The 21,195-nt window shown below is 43.6% G+C and overlaps 1 protein-coding gene across 1 annotated transcript in view; it reads right to left on the reverse strand.

Annotated features, from left to right (window-relative positions):
• Nucleotides 1–20,770, reverse strand: part of LOC148039799 (protein SAWADEE HOMEODOMAIN HOMOLOG 2-like) — a 42,985-nt gene extending 22,215 nt beyond the window's left edge. The window contains exons 1-6 of the mRNA XM_087694071.1: nt 20,487–20,770; nt 7,423–7,508; nt 6,833–6,878; nt 5,930–6,050; nt 5,776–5,833; nt 4,862–4,913 (exon numbers count right to left, since the gene is read on the reverse strand). Of these exons, the coding sequence (XP_087550197.1) occupies nt 4,862–4,913; nt 5,776–5,833; nt 5,930–6,050; nt 6,833–6,878; nt 7,423–7,508; nt 20,487–20,540 (417 nt within the window). The 5' untranslated portion in view covers nt 20,541–20,770. The remainder of the gene's footprint in view (nt 1–4,861; nt 4,914–5,775; nt 5,834–5,929; nt 6,051–6,832; nt 6,879–7,422; nt 7,509–20,486) is intronic.
• Nucleotides 20,771–21,195: the final 425 nt, after the last annotated feature.

Genomic DNA, 21,195 nt, shown 5'->3' on the forward strand with positions numbered 1-21,195 from the left:
CCACACCCGTTCGCGGAGAACTTATCAGCCAAAGCTGTCGATTGCTGTCTCCATCAATTGGCGCCTGATTTCCAGCCCTCTTCACGCAATTTGGAGCTAATTTCAGCCAAGCGACTGTTATTCTTGTGCAAACCTGCTGCCGTAGAGCATGCCACGTCATCATTGTCATGCCTGCGTTTTTAGACTTTCTCTCTCCTACAGGCTGTCATGCCTACGATTTTAGTCTTTCTCTCTCCTGCAAGCTGCCCTACTTACGTTTTTAGTCTTTCTCTCTCCTCACCTGAGTTTTTCTACTGGTTGCAACCTCTTACTACTGGTCACATCCTCCTCCCACTGCTAGCTCACTTCCAGCCCTTCCACTACCCTCCCACCCCTTGAGGCAGACATTGTGGTTCGTGCTTCACACTGCCCTCACACCCCTTGAGGCAGACATTGCCGTTCGTGGTTCATGGTAGTTGACCTCTTTCTTCTTCACCAAGGCACACTCGTATCCATGGCTTCTTTACCAATAGATGACCAAACTAGTGGGTGCTCCTACTATGGCATCACCGGACACACCACCAATACTTACCGACTTCAACCTTCACTCCCCACCCCTCTGGAGTACATGCGTCTTCCACCAAGCACTCCTTGTGCCGCCTCTCCTTTCTGGGCCACATAGATCGTTCTGCATCGGCTATCAGAGTACTATGCTCAAGGCAATAAGACGCATCCGATGCGCACTAAGTCTTTTCGAGCACATGGAGGATCAATTGGCTACAACCTCCTGGCAATCGTTGCAATGTCAGCAATAGTCTTCTCCCACTTATTTTAAGGTACAGTGGCTTCCACGACCTATAGATCTGCAATCCACTCCATCGAGAGACAATGATTGTTTGATACCGTCTCCTTGTCAGTCTGCTCCTTCGAGAGACAGTGGCTGCTCGACTCCTTCCTCTTCTTCGGCTACCCAATCTACTCCACTAAGAGACAACGACTATTGCCCACCTCTTGCTCATTCTGAGCCCCACCCTTCCCCACCCTCAACTACTCAGGTTCAAGAGGCCACCTCTGGGAGCTCTTCAACACCCCAGATACCTTCTTCAGCACGACCGGTGGTACTTCCTTCGTCATCAAACATTTCAGAGTCCGTGATCCATGAGTTTTTGGATTCCCTATCTACTTCAAAGGGGAATGTTCTTTCTTTGCCCTCAGCGGAGGCATCTACTTCTTGGACTTAAGCGGAGGCCCCTCTACCTTTCACCTCAAAGGGGAAACCCACTCCACATGAAGTTCTTCACCCATCCTCTACTTTCGTGGTTTGTGGCTGTCTTCGACCAGTCATCTCTTCTACTGCCACCCAAGATTTTCAGGTACCACCTAGATCGGGACCTCGGAGGTTCAACCACGACTTGGTGACGAGGCCTTCATATTCCTTCCAGCAGATGCATGGAGCTAGTGGCTTCTCCCGCAAGGTTGAGTTTCGGGTTCTCCAATTCACTCTATCTACTGTTCTTTACTACAAGTTCCCTTTGCAGTTGAAATCTTAGATCTTAGGGGTCCTCTACATCTTCTTGCCTTGGTCACTTGGTCAGCATGGAGCCACCTCCCGAGATTGAGTACGGCATATCCTTATGGTTCTTGGCACCACACAAAGTCCGACATTCCTCTTATGCATTGCATGTTTTCATCATCTTTGTACTAGGGCACTTGGGCAAGTGAACAATTTCCCCACAAGAGACACTGTCTAAGTGGCACCTGCTGCATGAGCATTCTTCAGCATGTAGCACTGCATCTCCACCTCACTCTTCTCTTGTTTCCCTTTTGGGGCCTAAGAGAGGGTGTTGAGAAACCCTGCACCTACAGTTTGCGTTTTTTCATTTCTACGTTTTGAGTTTAGGGTTTGCAGCTCCAAAAGGGGGCACCATCCTAGACTAGCTATGCCTATTTATAGGCCACTCTCTTATTCATTCCTTAGGGCTGATTCATTCAGCTCGTCACCTCTTTTCTCCAACCTATCCACTACCCTCACACCCCTTCAGAAGGACATTGCGGTTCGTGGTTCGTAGTTGTCTTCATCATCTTCCTTGTGCTACGGCATCCTTATTCCCTTGTATCACATTCACTCCATGATTCAGATCTTCATCATTCCATTCATCAGAGTTTCATCTCTCTTCTCTTCTCTTCTCCATGTTTGCCCAGTTCACTCCGTGTTCCTCCCCGACAACTCTACTGTCTCACTGGTATGTCATCTTTTCACAGAGTCCCTTTCACAAACAGGTGCATTGCAGGTACCGGAGACTACTCAGTCTCTCTCGTAGCAAGATGAGCCTATTTGGATCCTCAATAGTACCGAAAACTCATGTAGGAGAAGCTTGATTCTATCAAGCGTAATCAAACTTGCGCATTGGTTTTGCGTCCGCCGAAGTGGAATGTGATAGGTGCATGGTGGGCCTATAAGACCAAGTACCTTGTAGATGGTTCCTTCGACAAGCACAAAGCTAGGCTTCTAACCAAGAATTTCGCTCAAAGAGCCAGTTTGGACTATTTTGATGACTTTTGCACTTGCAACTCGAATGTCTACTAAACGGCTTATTTTGGGTCTTGCAACCTACCACTGCTGGCATGTTTATTAGTTGCACGTAAAGTCTGCCTTCTTAAATGGTTTCCTTGAGGAGGAGATTTATGTTTCACAACCTCCAAGTTTTCTTGTGCAAGGGAAAAAAGACCATGTCTACAGGTTGCAAAAGGCCCTCTATGGCCTCAAATAGGCTCCTCACGCTTGGTAACAAAGCATTGATCGATTCTTTCTACAGAGTGGCTTCCATCGATCAATTCATGACCCCAAACTATTCTTCAAGGTTGAGGGAGACGGGTGTATCTTGCTCATCTTATACACAGATGATCTTATCATTACAGGGAGCTCTCCTTGGGAGGTTGATTGTACTCCAAACATTTTACGACAAGTGTTTTACATGACGGATCTTGGGATCCTACATTTCTTCCTTGGCCTGGAGATCCATTAGATGCCACAAGGCATTTTTATTTCACAGCACAAGTACATTTTTGAGCTTCTCTCAAAGTTTGGTATGGCCGATCGTCGGCCTATTTCTTGCCCCATGGACCCAGAGCCCAAGCTTTTGACAGTTGGAGCTCTCCTTATAGATACCAACCATTATACGTGCCTTGTTGGCTCCCTCATTTGGCTTATTCACACTCGGCTGGATGTTTCTTTTGTTGTGGCACTGTTATCTCCTTTCATGAAGACTCCCACTCAGGAGCATTAGCGAGTGGCCTTGTGAGTTCTTCAATACTTACAGGGGACTTAATCCGACAAGATCATGTATGGAGAGGGGGTTACTCTCTCTAGTTGGAGTGATTCTGATTGGGCAAGTGATGTCGATTCACACCAATCCACTACAGGTTATCCTTCTCCCTTGGATCAAGAGTTATCTCATGGAGCAGCAAGAAGCAGCCTACTATGGCCCTTTCTTCTACAGAAGCAAAGTACCGTGCATTATGTTCTACAACTATGGAGGCACTTCGGCTTCGCCGCATGTTGGCAGTTATTGGCTTCCCTCAACTTGGACCTATGGAGCTACATGTTGACAACCATAGTACTCTTGCTCTAGCAAAGAACCTTGTGTTTCATGCTCGCACGAAGCACATTGAGGTTCAATATCACTACGTTCAAGAGCGGATCATGAATTCTCAATTAGCAGTGGCTTACTATCCCCTGGAGGACAACACAACTGATCTCTTCACAAAGCCTTTGCCCTAAGCTTCTATGCTTCATCACATGAGGTTGTTGGGTCTTCAAACACTCCCAAGATCTGAGAGGGGGTGTTAGCCTGCGTATATGAGTTATGTCAATCTATCGTCTCTTGGTTGTGAGCTCTTATCAAAGTCTAACAGAGACATAGGAGCTCTAGCAATTTAGGTGCATTTTCTTTATTTATCAGCTTCCTATGCATTCCTAGGCCAGTTTCTACTTTCCAGAGTCTGCCTACACCTACCAAACATTGTTATTGTCATTTGGGGATTTTCTCGAGATCACCCTATTTTTTCTGCCATTTTTCTTCAATGACCAACACTAAATGCTAGTCAGCCAGATTTGGGCATTTATGGCTGTTTATAGCCAAGCCCCCACTTGGCAAACGCACAGACTCTTTAATCTTCAATCTTTCCTTTGCAAGTGCACACTTTGACTCTCCGTGCTTGGTGCTGCCATCATTATCAGTCTGAGCTGTGTCCTCATTGATGCTTTGGGCTACATGCAAGGACTAATCAATCCATCTCCATTGTATCAGCATTCTTCTTCAATCAATAAAGTATTCTCTCTCTCTCTCTCTCTCTCTCTCTCTCTCTCTCTCTCTCTCTCTCTCTCTCTCTATATATATATATATATATGCTTCTCTCTATGTTCATGTTTCTCTTCCATTGTGCACTCTCACAAGATGTACTGTCAAACGAGGGTGGACAATAACAGGCCACTCTCAACTAAAGAAATAAGAAATCATGGTGGTCCGCTACAACTCTATACAATAAATCTCCAAGGTTGCTTAGAGATGATGCTGATGTACTACATGGGGTTGTATTCCAATCTAAGTGTCTGCAACTCAATATGCTAATGAAAAGATGGTAATGAAACTCAATGTCCTTGACCATCAAATGGAATCTGGAATTCTGAGTTAGGGCAATGGCACTCTGGCTGTCAGAAGTTAGGGTTATTGTGATGACTTCATGATTATCAGATAATGGAATGTGATAGAACTGAACTTCTAATGATATTGATGAACAAGTCAAAACTGATCCATGCCAACCTACAAAAATACTGATAGAAGCCTTCAAGCTCACAACCATTGCCTTTTTTGAAACTCACCGGATCACCTGAATCAAGCATTCTGTGTGCAAGAAATGAATGCACATCATACCTGCAAAACGACAAGTAGTTTAGCAATGGCCGGGTGAAAGTGTAAAGCATGGTAATCTACAAAGTATAAGCAAAAGATGATGGAAACCATCCACCTCTAAACCCCAAGGTGATATGGTATGTAGATGCACTCAACAATACCCATGCACATAGTGGTTTATTAAAATTTTCCTTTTTTTCCTACACTTTATACTGAGTTCATAACACCACACGACTTGCTCCTAAACATCTTACATAGAAAGGAACTAGGCATACACTTCAAAGTAGAAATACACAATCGTCGCAGAAAATGTTAGGAGTCGTCCAGACCTGCCAACACTTTAACAAACGTTTTGGAGTTTTACCAAGTCAATTTTTGCAGTACTTCAGAGATATATTTATGGTTCACACCATCTATGTTCTAAAGCTATACGTGCACAGCCTAGCAAAGTAATATGAAGGTCCGCATGTGCTTGGTCTAGGGTTTGCCCCCCCCCCCCCCCCCCCCCTTTTTTTCACATGTCATTTTATCTCCCAAGGTTAGTTTTGTGGGTTGGAATGACTTGGTTACATTGGACTAAGATGCTTCTTTTATGAGACAAAACTAATTTTGCCCTTTGCAAAACTCTATTGAATATTCCTTTGTAGCTCATAATCTTTCAATCTTTAAACATATGGGCTGGACAGGAGATACTTGTTGATATAGAAACCAAAGAAAGTCAAACACTTGTCCAATAATGGCATAACCTAAGGACCTGTATCCAGTTAAAGGACTTAACTTTCGCAACAACCAACATGCATCCCAAAAAGAAGGAGCAGAGCTAGGGTCTATTTTACTACCAATCATGGAAACCATTTCAGCAGGTAAAGGCTCTTCATCATACCATGCCCCATCCCTAGAGGACTTTGCTTCAAACTCCATATTTTGCAGGTCTTTGTCATCTGTATAATAAAACTTCCATGAATCAGTCTGCTGCATGCTTCTTATTTATCTTGCTCCTTTATAACATCTTCTAAAAAATGTCAAGTGAAAACAACCTGAAGGTGCTGCAGTGGAGACAGCCTCTGCTCTCATTGTTCCTTCATCAGGAGATTTCAGAGTCTGCTTTTCTGCTTGTTTCTTCAAGCTATACCGTCTATTTTGAAACCAGTGAAGAACCTAGAAGGAAATAAACAGCAAGAACTTAGAACATTTTAAAACACATAAAATGGAATAGATAGGCTTTGAGTAGGATTTTTTAAAAAGGGCACTAACAATTTGATCAACCATGTCAACATTGGAAAGGATACACAAACAGTGAAGTTAGTATAGAATCCTATTTGCAAAACTTTCTCTCGGGTGGTGGGGCTAACAGAGGCTAGAAAAGCCCTTAGATTAAATGTCAACATGCTTATGACAGGACAGGTGTAAATGAAAGCAGCCACAATCCCTAACCATTACACTTTTGATGATTCTGTAAGGAATTTGGTAACTCTCAGACACAAAAACAGGTACAAATTAAGTATCTTTTACAATCTGTTCTTTTCAGTACAAAGGGACACATCACACATACCAAATCATGTATAAAGATATATGCGATAATATTTGAATTACAAATGGACACATGCAATATAGCATGCACTTAAAACGTTATATTTGGCCAGTCATTAACCTCCTTACACAGTCAGTGCATGCATTTTTTCTGCACACTAGATTCATGAGTGATACCCATAAAAATCTTACCTCACTGCAAACATGAAATAAATGCAATTACTACAAGAAGGCACACATGTAAAGTTTTCTAAACATATCATCTAGCGATACTTGAAGCATGTCAGAAGAATAATTGAACTGCAAATAAGACACACAAATAGAAATACAGAATTACAAATAAGATATTTGCACAAACCTGTTTATATTGTACTGAAATACAGAATTAAAAATAAGAGATTAGCACAAACCTGTTTATATTGTACTGAGATCTTTCCTGCACGCTCTGGAGCTTTACTGTTATCATAACAGAATTATTAGCAGTAATTAGCAAGGAATAACATTGCACAGTAAAATGTGATAGGACCATTTCTTGTTATCAATGACTTGAATAATGTATTCCAAAAGAACATTTTGTGCAAGGAACCTCAATTCAGGCATCCTTTGTAGACCCCACTTTAGGGATGATATATGATGGACTTGCATAAACCGCTGAACAACTAGAACCAGATGGTGCCGTGCTGTTCCCAGAAAAGGCTTCAGCAGCTAATCTTTTAACAGCTGTGCTAAATAATGCATGTCAAATGCATAGGGGATACAACAAGGAAGACTTCCAAGGGGGAAAACAACTTATGCTCAAATCACAGTCCACTCTATCCCTCACAACACACACTAACTTATGGTCCAAATGACAGTCCACTGCCCCTCCTGCTCTCTTTTAAGTTCCAAGACTTTATCACATGGAATCATAAAGAGACCTTTTAAACAAGAGTTTTGTGACTTACAAGTACGAGTCTTTAACAGATTACCAGCCAAAGCAGTACTAACCAACAATTCCTACCTGAACTTCTCAACCAGATCCCGGACATCTTTCCGTGATGGATTAGAACCCTTAAAATCTTCACATAGTTTTTCCATTGCGGCTACCTGATGAAGAGAGAAAGCCAAAATGAACTACATATATACATGATTTGCAATAAATAAGAATTGCTATTGGCTAGCAGATGGTGCAGCGAGGGCAGGACAGTAGAAAGGGAGAGAAACTTAAGCTGCACTTCTTGCAACATTAACACAGCACCAAGAACATGCTTGATTGACTGAATATTCAAGATGTTACCTGGGCTGCTCTTTTATGATCCCGAATTAAGTACCAATCAAGTAAACCATTAAATATAAACGAGACGTATGGTCAAAGATACTTCACACTTGATGTAACACATGGCATGCATCAGTGTAGACTCGTTGACAACCTGTTTGCCTAAAAATCAGAAATGGAACACTTTACAACAACTTCAGGTCCTCTAAATGAAGCATGCAAGTTAATTATACAATGACATTCCATGAGTTCAACACCCCCTCTAAACTCCACCTGATTATGCCAAAATGCAAAAACCTTGATGTCTTTTCCCTGATGATCCAATATTTCAAGCCACATTCTATCCTAAATTGAATCTCTCTCCATCTATCCACCTCCCTATGCCTAAATGTATGGCTCCTGTATGCCCCAATTGGGTACCTATCACTGAAACTCAAGCATATCAAGGCCAAACTCACATAGGAAGCTTCTTCTTGGCCAGATGTAGGATGCATGAGGGAGGAGGAGTTCAGTGAATTCTTACGTGTCAAATACTCCCACTACACTCTTGGGAGCCTTGTGCATCAAACAAGATTAGTGGGTGAGACTAGCCACCTCTCCACTCGTGGAGAACATGCTGCATTTGGGGAGACTGGTGACCCATCTTCTTCATCACAGCCAAGCCCAATGTTAGGTTTGTATAACTAATTTGAGTCATCTGAATCAAAACCCTTCCCTGTTTCTTCTTCCAATGTGCAGGATCTACATGACAAAAGATTTGATTTCATTAACTTCAATAGAGGAGGCTCTAGATCCTTTGCCTATACAGCCCTTATCCCTTCTCCCTTGGCTACTCATGCGACTACTATGCCCATGCCTAGTCGGCCCATATCCACTTACGGATCCATTGTGTACACATCACCCATGCATGGTGGGCACTCTAGGGTTCATTCCCAAGTGTACACTACAAAGTCCCTATCCCTCCTCAGGCTACTTTGCCTGTAAAGTCCCTAACCCTCCTCCTTGGGCTACTCATCCGACTACCGTGCCCATACCCAATCAGCCCATACCCACTTCTATATCCATTGTGCACACATCATGCATGCACGGTGGGCACTTTGGGGTTCATTCCCAATTGTACTCCACTCCTCCATGGACCCATCCTACACAACTAATCCTCCCAATTGTACTCCACGGTGGCACTTTGGGGTTCATTCCCAATTGTACTCCGTTCCTCCATGGGCCCATCCTACACAACTAATCCTCCCTCAACACTTCTTTTAACAAATCAAATTTCACCACTTCGTCTAACCTAATGCAACAAGTGCTTAAGTCTCAAGTCTTTGGGACCTAGCAATTGGTTTAGAGTCTACATTGATACATCAATTAGCCCATCTTGACCGTATTTGTCAATGGAGAGCTCGCAATGCTACAACCAATGTCAAGTTAATGTAGGGGTTATTTCTCAGTTCCACTCTTAGTTACAACACTTTCCCCTAGCACCCAATCATTACACTCATATCCTTGACCCCTATGCAGCAAGAGATCAAACTTGACACATCAATTTCGATTATGAGTTGCAAGAGGTTTCTATTAAGAAAGGGAATGATCTAAAAGTCAAATTGGCTAAATATAGGCAGTATTTGCCAAGTTCGCAACTATTGGCTCCTCGAAGTCAGATGATGATTAGATTACATTCTTCTTGAACAAGTTGTCTTCTAAATATTTTCACTTTATACAACACATTATTTCATTGCCCTAGTTAAGCCGACAAGGCGACTGAAAACAAGGGTGACACCAACCAAAGATACTAAAGAAACCAAACCACGTCCAATGATTGGACTCATCTCTGTGACCCCTGTGCGGAGACAGTTCAAACCTCATGCATCAATCTCGATTATAAATTGCATGAGTTTTCTATTAAGAAAGGGGACGATTTGAAAGTCAAGTTGGCTGAATATAGACAGTTACTCACCAAGTTCAGCACTATTGGCTCCCTAAATCAAACAAAGATCATGTTGCATTCTTCTTGAACAAGCTACCTTCTAAATACTTCCACTTTATACAGCACATTATTTCATTGCCCCGGTTGCATGCGAGGGTTGTTAGCCAGTCATTTCCTGGACAGTGAGTATGGCAGTGCCACGTTAGCACCTGCAGTCAAACAGTTTTTTACTGCAATCGGCTGCATTTAATGCAGTCGACCTGGTGCAATTATTTCCTAAGGTCATCAAGTCGGATACATACACTAATATTTCCTCTGCCCCCTTGTGTATTTCTGCACTCTTATACAGCATACTACACCGCAGATTTTCTGCGTTTACACTATCTCCTTTTCTTTCTCTCTCTTCTCTCTGTGTTCACTCTCTCTCAGTCTTTGTCCTACGGTTCCACATCGCTGCACTCTGACATGGTATCACAGCGGTGAAGATGGACTGACTAAGGGCTGAACCTATCTGAAGAGGAAATTTCAGCGCGACACAAGGCTACATTTCCAAGATTCAAGGGCGGGCGGGAGGGCTGCGCATCGGATCAAGGCTGAAGCGAGCGTGAGCGTCCGGGAAAGGAGTCTAATCAGTGAATTTGCTGCAGGTTATTGCTGTTCGAAGGGGAGGAAGGCTGCGTATAAGGCCTTCCATTGCAGATTTTACCTTTTCATCGCCTCCGGCGGGTGAAGAAGGTTTGGGCAATGGAGGAACTAGCCCTAGAAGGCTGCATTTTCACAGTCAGAGGAGGCTGATTTTGCATTTGTGTAGGTATTGTAGGTTAACATGTCTACAGAGACTGATTTGGAGTTCCAGGCGATCATGGACAGGAAGGTGCCTGTCCTACTAGCTCTTCCATCGGATCAAAAGCTTGATGGTGACAATTACCGCATCTGGCGGGTGATGATGTTGGCCATTTTGGAGTCTTATGATTTGGCGGAACTGGTGATGGAGGAGATTAGCAGGCCCTCGGTGAGGGATGAGTCCAAACTCTCTTCCAATGCTCGCGTAGAGTTGACCAAGGCCCAGTCTCATTGGGACAAACTGAATGCCAGGATTCGATCTTTTCTATTTCTGTCTTGCACCACAGCCGTGATAGCTCACATCGAGCACTTGATGGTGGCTCGTGAGATATGGCTGGAGCTCAACCAGATGTACAACCGGATGACCCTGATGAAGAGGGTTTCTTTGGAGGTGCAGATGCGGACTTTGTCCGTGAATAAGTCTTCTTCGCTTCGGGAACACATCAACAAGCTTTGGCAACTTCAGATGCAAGTTCAAAATGCAGGGAAGCCTATTTCCTCCAAAGACATGGTGATCACTTTACTGTCCCAGTTGCCGCCACGATTCGGTACCTTTTATTCCGCTCTTATTGCATCCGGGCAGGAGTTGACTCTTCGGTGAGAAGAGTTGGTTCCTATGGTCTTCCACCAGGAGGAACAATTGAAGGGACAGAATGCTTCCAAATCAGAGGCATTGGTTGGTCAAGCCTCTCAGAAGAAGGGGAAGGACCAAAAGAAGAAGGAGGACAACAAATCCAAGAGAAGGATTCAACTTGCCATATTTGTGGAAAGACTGGTCATTGGAAGAAGGATTGCCCCGACAAAGACAAGGACACCAAGAAGAAGGACACGAAGGATTCTGGGGCGGTGGCTGCACCCTCATCAACTGCTTTTCTAAACTTAGCAGTCATTGAGGACTCTACACCGAAGACTTCTAATGCTGCGATGGCAGCTCCCCAAGCTCGTGAGTGGATCGTGGACAGTGGTGCCTCCCGGCACATAACTCCTCCTATTGGTGTTGCCCATTAGCGACCTTCGCATGGGCAGATTCTCATTGGAGACAACTCCTCTGTGTCTATTGCTGCGCGGGGTGAGATGCAACTTATTCCAGATGGACGTGGTGGTACCTACACCTCTCAGGTGTTGCATGTGCCAGGTTTGGGGTATCAATTACTTTCGGTCCATAAGATTTGTGCTCTTGGTCTCTTGGTGAAGTTTGACAGTGATACTGTTGGAGTCCTTGATCGTGGATCGAGGAAGGTTCTCTTTGTAGGGTATAAGGAGAATGGCGTCTACAGATTGAAGTCTTCTTCAGCTCTTACTTCTCTTCTTCTTACTTTTGAGACACAGTCCGAGCTATGGCATGCTCGGTTTGGCCACCTCAACTATGGGTACCTTCGGAAGGCGTCGTGAGGGTCGTTTGTCCGAGGATTACCAGACATAGTAGTGAGCCATCAGCCATATGTCTCCTGCATTTGTGGGAAACTACATCAAGATGTGATTCCCAACAAAGCTTCTAGGCGGTCTACTTTACCCATGGAGCTTGTATCTATAGATCTTTGTGGCCCGATGAGGACCGAGTCCTTGAAAGGGAGCTTGTACTTCATGTTGATCGTAGATGACTATAGCAAGATGACTTGGGCATATTTCTTGACTTTGAAGTCGGAGGCTTTCTCTCACTTCAAGGATTGGCTTCTCTTTGAGGAAAACCGTTCTAGTCGGCGACTAAAGACTTTGCGTTCAAACAAGGGAGGTGAATTTATGTCTAATGAGTTTGCTCGTTTTTGTGCAAATATGGGCATTCACCAGGAGTTTGCTAACACTAACACTCCCCAAGAGAATGGCATTTTGGAGCGGAAGAACCAAAGTATGATTGAGATGGTGCATACCATGATGGAGCACCGACAGACACCTCAGTTTCTATGGGCTGAGGCAATGGCTACCGCAGTTCACATCCTCAATCAATCTCCCACTTCGGCCGTTGACAGGATGACACCTTTTGAGGCTTACTTTGGGACTAAGCCTGATGTCTCTTATTTCAAGATCTTTGGGTGTGACGCTTATGTGCACATTCCGAAGGCGCAGCGTGATAAGTTCAAGGCGGCTTCCCGACAACAGGTTTTTGTTGGCTATAGCTCCCAGTCCCAAGGTTATCGTTTGTTTGATCCGGTCAAGCGGGATGTCTCTACGAGCCGAGACGTGTAGTTCGTGGAAGTTCCTGCCACAGAGGGGGGTGAGGAGCACCCCGTCCTTGGAGATCCAAGGGAGAGTTGGGCTCCCGAGACAATTCCTTTGGACCCATAGCCTCTTGATGGAGATTCTTCTTCTGATTCAGAGTCTTCCGTTCCACCGTTAACCCTCGAGGAGCTTCCACCCGTGGATGTACCCGAGTCTTCAGTAGATGGAGAGTGACAAGGAGAGGTTCGTCCTCCTCCTCGTTGGGCCCGTGACACACTCCGAGATTCAGGGATCGAGGGGGTCCCTAAGGATTGGGAACTGCAGGATGGACCGTAGAGGTCACGGAAGATCCAGGCACATTCTTCGAAGCTTGTTTGCTCCAACTATTGTTTGCTGACCCGTGTTATGCAGGATCGTGAGCCCACTTCAGTGAAGGAGGCTTTGCAGTCTGATCATTGGCAAAAGGCCATGGAAGCCAAGTTGGAGGCTATTGAGAGGAATGAAACTTGGTCTCTTGTGCCTTGTCCCTCTCACAAGAAGGTGATTGGTGTCAAGTGGGTCTTCAAGAACAAGTACCTTAGCGATGGTTCTTTGGACAAGCACAAGGCTCGTCTTGTTGCTAAAGGTTTTGCTCACTGCCCACGCATTGATTTCCATGATACTTTTGCCCTCACTACTCGTACGGCGACTATTCGAGCTGTTCTTACCTTGGTTGGCCATAGGAGATGGTCTGTTTATCAGTTGGATGTGAAGTCGACCTTTCTTAATGGTGGCTTGTAGGAGGAGATCTATGTTGAGCAACCTCCTAGCTTTGGATCATTGGATGGGAAAGTTTACAGATTAAAGAAGGCCTTGTATGGCCTCAAGCAGGCTCCGCGTGCATGGAACAAGAAGATTGACTCGTTTCTTCGGTCGAAGTTAGGATATCGGTGCTCTAAGGCCGATCCGCAGCTTTATGTGCACACTTTCGAGGTTGGTCATGTGTTTGTGTTATATGTTAATGATTTGATTTTGACTGGGGATCATACACAGAAGGTCCAAGAGACCAAGACAGCTTTACATCAGGCATTCGAGATGATGGATTTGGGGCTTCTTCATTTCTTCTTGGGTCACAAGATTTATCAGTCTCAGAGGGGGATTTTCATCTCTCAGCAGAGGTACATTCAAGAGCTCTTGGTGACTTTTGAGATGGAGACTTGTCGGCCCATTACTACTCCTATGGATCCGAATTGGAAGGCCACTTCACACTCACATTCTCCCGTGATGGATGCATCATGCTACCGTCAGTTGATTGGATCCTTGATTTGGCTTCTCAACACTCGTGTTGATCTTTGTTTTGCTGTGGGTCTTTTGGCCGGGTTCATGACTGAACCCAAACAGGTGCATTGGCAGGCTGCCCTGAGGATTCTTCAGTATTTGAGGGGGACCTCTGACTTAGGGATTTCTTATCCCACAGGATCAGAAGCTTCAGATCTGGTTCTTGCAGGTTGGAGTGACTCGGATTGGGCTGGCGATGTGGACCACCGACGGTCTACTACAAGCTACTATTTTACCTTGGGTACAAGTGTTATCTCTTGGAGTAGCAAGAAGCAGCCCACCGTAGCCCTTTCTTTTACTGAGGCGGAGTATTGGGCTGCGTCTTCCACCACATGTGAGGTTATGTGGCTTCGGAGATTGTTGGAGGAGCTTGGCTGCCCCCAGACTTGTCCTACTCTTCTGTGATGTGACAACGAGAGTTGCATTGCCTTTGGTGTGGAATCCTGTATTCCATGCCCGAACGAAGCACATTGAGATCCAGTATCACTTTATTCGTGAGAAGCTTCTAGATGGGACCATTGATGTGGAGTATTGCAAGACAGAGGATAATCTTGCAGATTTGTTTATGAAGGCGCTTTCCCAGGCTCTCCTTCGGCAACATTCCAGATCCCTCAATCTTTTGACCCGTCCAGGATCTAAGAGGGGGTGTTAGCCAATCATTTCCTGGACAATGAGTACGGCAGTGCCATGTCAGCAGGCACCATGTCAGCACCTGCAGTCGAACAGTTTACTGCAATAGGATAGTTTTTTACTACAATCGGCTGCACTTAATGCAGCCAACCTAGTGCAGTTATTTCCCATTTTTCGACTATTTATAGCCAATTCGTGGCACACTCCAGCATTCATTATTTCAGATTTTGATCTTGAGATCTGTTGGCTGAGACAGACTATGCTCGGGCTGAGGTCATCAAGTCAGATACATACGCAGATATTTCCTCTGCCCCCTTGTGTATTTCTACACTCTTATATAGCATACTACACCGCAGATTTTCTGCGTTTACACTGTCTCCTTTTCTTTCTCTCTCTTCTCTTTGTGCTCACTCTCTCTCAGTCTTTGTCCTACGCTTCCGCATCGCTACACTCTGACAAGTCTGTATGACCAAGTCCACAAGAAGTCCCATTTTCCTATTCAAAGGGGGCTCAAGTAATCACTCCTACAAAGGGGAACACCAAAGGTGGTGAGAACCCTCAAGCCAAGAAGGTGACTGAGAACAAGGGTGACACCCCTTCCTCAAACGAAACCAAAGATACTAAAAAACCAAACCCATCTAGTAGCAACTCCCTAAAAAGATTTGGTTTTGCACACACTACCAGAGATCGGGCACTGTAGACAAGGAGTGTCGTACTAAGCCTCAAGGTCTACCACCTAAGAAATCATAGTAGGCACGACTACCTCCACTCCATTTAGACAGTCAAGTGGGGCTACACCTCCCTCTTGCTACTGACACCTCCCCTCCTCCTAGCACACATGCCACTAGGCATGTGGGGGACAAACCACCTCATCCACCCCTACCTTACAATACTCCCAGAGGTTTGGGCGACTAGTCTACTAATATCACTCCATTCATACTCTTTGCATCCATTCTAGAGTCTCCTCCTACACCCCCACCTAAGACCATTTCCCCAACTCGACATGAGTTTCATTGGTAGCGACCTATTGATGATCATGCCCAATGGTGGCCACATACTTAGGCTAGCACCCTTAGGATACTCTGGGCTAATCTAGCTTCTACTTGGCACTCTTACTTCCTTAGGCTAATGAGTTGGACCCATAGGTTATTTTGCTCTCATGCTACTTAAGCTTTAGGATTTCCTTCAATTATCGTCTACTACATTCACAAACTCACTCGTTCACACATCTCTTTTCTTCTTTTGCTTTGAAGAATCTCACTATGGAACTCCTGTTTTTGCAGATTCTAATCTCTTTTGCAAGCATTTTGTATTTCAGTCTAGGACTAACATGCAGATTTATACCGGTCCTTCCTGGGCTAGAGACATGGAAAGTTCACCATTCCTTTGTGGTTTCATCTTCATTGGAGACCTGCTCTTCTACCAACATGAAGGCTTCCCCTCCCAAGGCAAATCTTGCAACATCTATTGATGCTATCATAGCAGTCACTTCTCCCTAGCTCCTCCAATTGGGGTGCTTCATCCACATCCTTCATTATGGTTCTCAATACCACATAGATCGATATCAGGTTCCTCTTCCTCCTTCAACATCAACATCTCCCTAGCTCCTCCAACTGGGGTGCTTTATCCACATCCTTCATTATGGTTCTCACTACCACATAGACCGATATCAGGTTCCTCTTCAACCTTCGACATCAACATCTATGGTTGAGAGGAGGTTCATACCCTTGGTATTCTACAAGTTTTATAGTTTGTTTGCAACATTAACCTCCCTTCCATGGTGCACCTACCCTTTGCGTTGCACGATCATCATTATCATTGTAAAAGGACGCTTGGGCAAGTAAACAATTTTCCCATGAGGGAAAATGTCCAAGTGGCACTTACTGTATGCGCATTCTCACCATGTAGAATCACTCTAGGCACCCCTGAGCAAAACATGAGTTGTTTCCACTAGTGGCTCTATTACCACCACTCTTTCATACTTCTTCACCCTTTACTTCGTCACCAATACCCTTGACAATTGGTTGGGACAGTCTTCTATTTTGTGATGTTAGATCTAACCATCCCTTTATTTTTCCCTATAAGCACAATTACTTGCCCAAAAACAAAAGGATTCAAAGTGGTTTCATTACCTTTGCAGCTTTTATTAGGCCACTAGGTAGCCAACAAGCACCATTTTTCCAATGCCTTGGCCTCTATGGGGTGACCCTTTCCAGAGGTAAGATACTCTTGCCTCTATAGTCTTAGTATATCCTTGGGCAACCAACATGCACACTTGGCCTGATACCCTAGCTGCTTTGGGGTTTTATATGTTAGGATATTCTGGACTAAGCTATGCTTGCTATCCCTTTCTAGTTCCAATTTTGGGCCTAAACGGAGTGTTAAGCTATAAAAGATCCACTACACATTAAATCTTCGTTAGCTCATTAAAACGGCACCAAAAGTCAAAAGATTTCCAAGTTTCTATGTCCCATAAGCCAAAACCCTAATTTTGGGAGAATCCACATCTATAAATAAGAGGCTGTCCAACCATTCAACTCATCCCTTTCTTCAAATGTGAAACTTTGGTTGCTCCTTCTATTGTGCATAGACTGGTTATGAGTAACCATGGAGACCTAGGCCAAGTATGTGAACACAAATAGAGGAGGCTCTAGACATAGAAGACACATACAAATACACTTAATACTTCTACTTCATTTGAGCTTGTTCTTGGTACTATTCATTCATAAATCCCTCTTGTTTATCCGTCATCTTTTGCATTTAGGTTCTTGTAACATCCTTGGACATCTAGTTGCACGCTAGTTGCATTGGTCACAATAGCCATTACAATGATCTATTATGAATGCACTAGGGACACTTCAACGTTAGGGCAGCTAAGTCCATTTCTAACCTAACATCCAATCTACATACAAAACACAACACAAGTCATACCCATGATGAATAACATAAAGGAAATGGACATCAAGATTACCTCCCAACCATAGAGCTAAATGGGCTCACCTCAAGCTTGCAAACTAGCAGCATACTAAGTAACGACCACGTCCCAAGAGCCGGTGTCCCATACCACTAGCCTACACCATCCTAGTGTACGGATATACCAACCTACGGATCAAGAGTTAGAGTAGTAATCAAAAAATGATATGCACAAAAGGGCCTCATGGGACTCAACTACCCTAACCCTAAAGTGTCCCTCGTGCATTTATACTCTGTCACTCCCCATCCAAATGTCCAAGGACATAAATGATGTGCACAATTGGGCCTTGAGTCCTACACACATGACTCAGCTACCCTAACCCTAAAGTATCCTTAGTGCATTTGCATTGGATCACTTTAATGATTACTATGACCAATCCTACCCGAGTCTCATTATGTCTATGTCGCTCCTTCAATTAAGTAAAAACCAACTCTTAATCGCCGCAAAGATCCAAATAGGAAGCTATATGGATTAGAAGAAAACTCTATTATCAAAGATGATCCACAAGGTAATCCTTAATCTTCTATTTCATTTGAGTACGAGTTTGGTGATCACATTTACCTTCACATTTCTCGCCTTCCTTCCCACTTTCACTTCACATGTAGATTCATCTACATTGATCTAGAATCTATGTTAGGCCTACCATCGGTTATCCAATCTTATCTCATATCATCTATCATGCACATTTAGATTTTAGGCCATCATTAGACACTCAAAGATGTACCACTTTGCACCCTAGTGCTTTGTTGCCATGAATGCCACTCGCGCACTGTGCACCTCCCCTATATCCGCAAGTATGCCACTCTACCCTTGGTCCTGTTGTGTGCAAAATCCCCCTCCTGCACACTATACCACCCTCTCCAGTTGCTCAAATGTAAAACCCCCTTCTTGTGTGGATAAGTAAGTCACCTCCTTCACTGAAGGAAACAAGGAGTTGAAAGGAATTACCTACACATTTAGACCCACTCCCCACATTCCAATACCAATGCACAATCTCCTACCTTGAAGGACAAAGGGAGTGAAAAAGTCATATCATCACAAAGACCCTTCTAGAATTACTTGCCCAAAAAGAATAAGTTTTGTACCTTTTGCCAATAGCCTAGCCATATAGATGACAATTGTCATGCTCTTAAGTCTTCGCCGACATCCCATTGCTTGGAGTATTGTGTTTCACTCCCTCCCTCCCTCCTTCCACAAGTCCAATAGAACAATGCAATCATCTTGAACCACTCTGATGTCACCCCAACCCCGTGTCTTGAAAACTACTAATATATATTGGCCCCGAGATATCAGCATTATCTACTTGTGAAAGATTAGGAATTCTGACAATAGCATGCAGAGATCAGTTAGGGTGGGATGCCCACTAGTCCCCTTTCTCTACCTCTACATGGAAAAGGCTGTGGATTCTTCTCTGACAGACATGAATTAGAGGAATCGGATTCTCACTCAGGTTGCTTGTGGAGACAAGGTGAGGTATTTGGGCTGCCACATGGAGGTGGACCTCAGAATAGTGGTTATCCCTTTTCTACTAAGTGCTAGATTGAAGCTACTTGACAAGAGGCCAAAAAACTCTCATAGGGAGATTCTTTTGTGGCCATGTGGTTTACTACAAGAGCATATGATATGGATCAATGTCTACTTTATTTGAGAGGTTATGCACGGCCTTGGTTTTGAGGTTGGATCTAAAGCTTCAAATATGGAAAAACACTCCCAAAATCCCTTTGTTGTAACCAAGTAAGAATATTTATCGTGAATGATGAATAGACCTAATTTTGGACTACGTTGTTTTGACTAGGTTTTGCACCTTCAAGTTGAGGGTTCATTCAAGCATTCGATCTTTCCTCTAACAATATCACTATCAAAAAACACAAAATTAAACCAATTGCTACGCAACACATTGTCACCACCTTGAGAAATTGAAGATTAGATCTAGACGGAAGCATCCCAGTCCCATGATCAAAAGAAAAGCAGCCACTTTTTCAGTTGAACATCATTTTGCACCTGCTTGGTATGCAAGTGAAAATCTGAAACTTACAAGCGAAAGCTAAAGTCCACCTGAAAAACTGAAAGTAGTAGTCATTTTCTTACTCCATTAGAAGGCTGCTGTGAAGCATTGAAGAGTCACATCTACAGCCATTCTCACGAGATCTAACAATCCACAACTATGTCTTTTAAGGTGAAAAGTTATAGGGCTTCATCAGCCCTAGGCAAGTTCATCTGCAGCTATTACTCTGTTTACAAAAGATCCTGCACTGATGTACTTCCCTTGGCAAGGCTAAGACTGCATCATTCCTTATGGTGCCAGTGGCCTTCTAGAGCATCAAACTTTCAGAAGTGAAAGTGACCTATTTTCTGTCTCTAGACCGGTATTTCTCTCTAGTGAGGGCATGCATCTTTTCAACCTTATTGTTGCCTCACTGTCTACATCTTTGTCTAGATCCTTTCCTTTAGCATCCATTTATTGTTAACCATGTGAAAAAATATTTGTCATGTAAATATGGTCACTTCAACAAAGTTCTTTATCATACATTGGCACAGCTGCAGCATTGTACACTGTGAAGACAAACAGTAATGAAAAACCCTCCCCACAAAAAAAAATTGCCCATTACCATCCCTGTTATGATGTTCGCAAAAGCTAAGTATACAAAGCACATAAAATGAAAAAACACCAAAGCCCTTCACCTATTTAAGACATTGACAGAAAGTAAAATTTAGGTCAAGCACAAAGATACACCAAGAAACTCCTTGCAGTTGGGGGCTAATTAATCATTAGACAGGAAACACAAGTCAACAATGAGAATGCAAAGCTAAAGGTGTAGCTACAATTACAATGTTCCCATCACGATTCTGCAACTCTGATAGAAAACGAAGGGCCAAATAGTGGTAAATCACCCAAAAAGCTTGTGTGTGTGTGTGTGTTGTGTTTTTTTTGGGGAAAAACCAAACAAAGCCAACAGGGCTTACCTCGTTGGGTAGGAAGCGAAAGACCTGCGACCCTCCAGGGGGAGGTCTGCCCATGGCGCTTGACCTTGTGTCGTTTCTGTTCTCCTGTGCGCGCAAGAAAGACAAAAGCCTGGGTTCGAAATTGCCCTGTCTGTCTCTCTGCACTTCTCTCCCTGTAAATGCAACCGCAATCGACAAGGAAGAAGTGGCCTTCAGAGCTTCCCACTTCTCCTCTGCATTTTGGATTGTCTGCTGGCCGACCGTATCTTATTCGTTTGGTTTTTTTTTTTTTCCCCTTCTTTTTTTTTGGGTTATGACAAATCTATACTATCTACTAGCAAGCAGCGCTGCGTGACTTGGGCATGCTTAAGTACTCCACCCCTCTCATTATTCTTTCACAATACAACGCATGTTTGTTAAAGAAAAGAAAACATAACCTTATGTAATAGGGACCATTGTTTAAAATTTTAAATTTTAAATAAATATAAAACTAGATTGACACATTCAGCTAAGTAAAGGAGTATCAAGTTTTAAATGTAATTCTTGCATATTTGTTATATAGCAGTTTTGTTGATGGTGTTTAGACATGTGATATGTTTTAAAGTGAAGTACGTTTATAGATAAGATTTAGCATTTTTTAAATACATGGAGAATCTTGAGGTGAATATGTATACTTATATAGTTTGAGTCAATGATCGTAAGTTTGAACATTCACTTTTTTTTTTGGCTA

Source organism: Lygodium microphyllum, chromosome 2, assembly GCF_053477565.2.
Source record: "Lygodium microphyllum isolate KBCC chromosome 2, Lygodium_microphyllum_v1.1.10, whole genome shotgun sequence".
Lineage (NCBI taxonomy): Eukaryota > Viridiplantae > Streptophyta > Polypodiopsida > Schizaeales > Lygodiaceae > Lygodium > Lygodium microphyllum.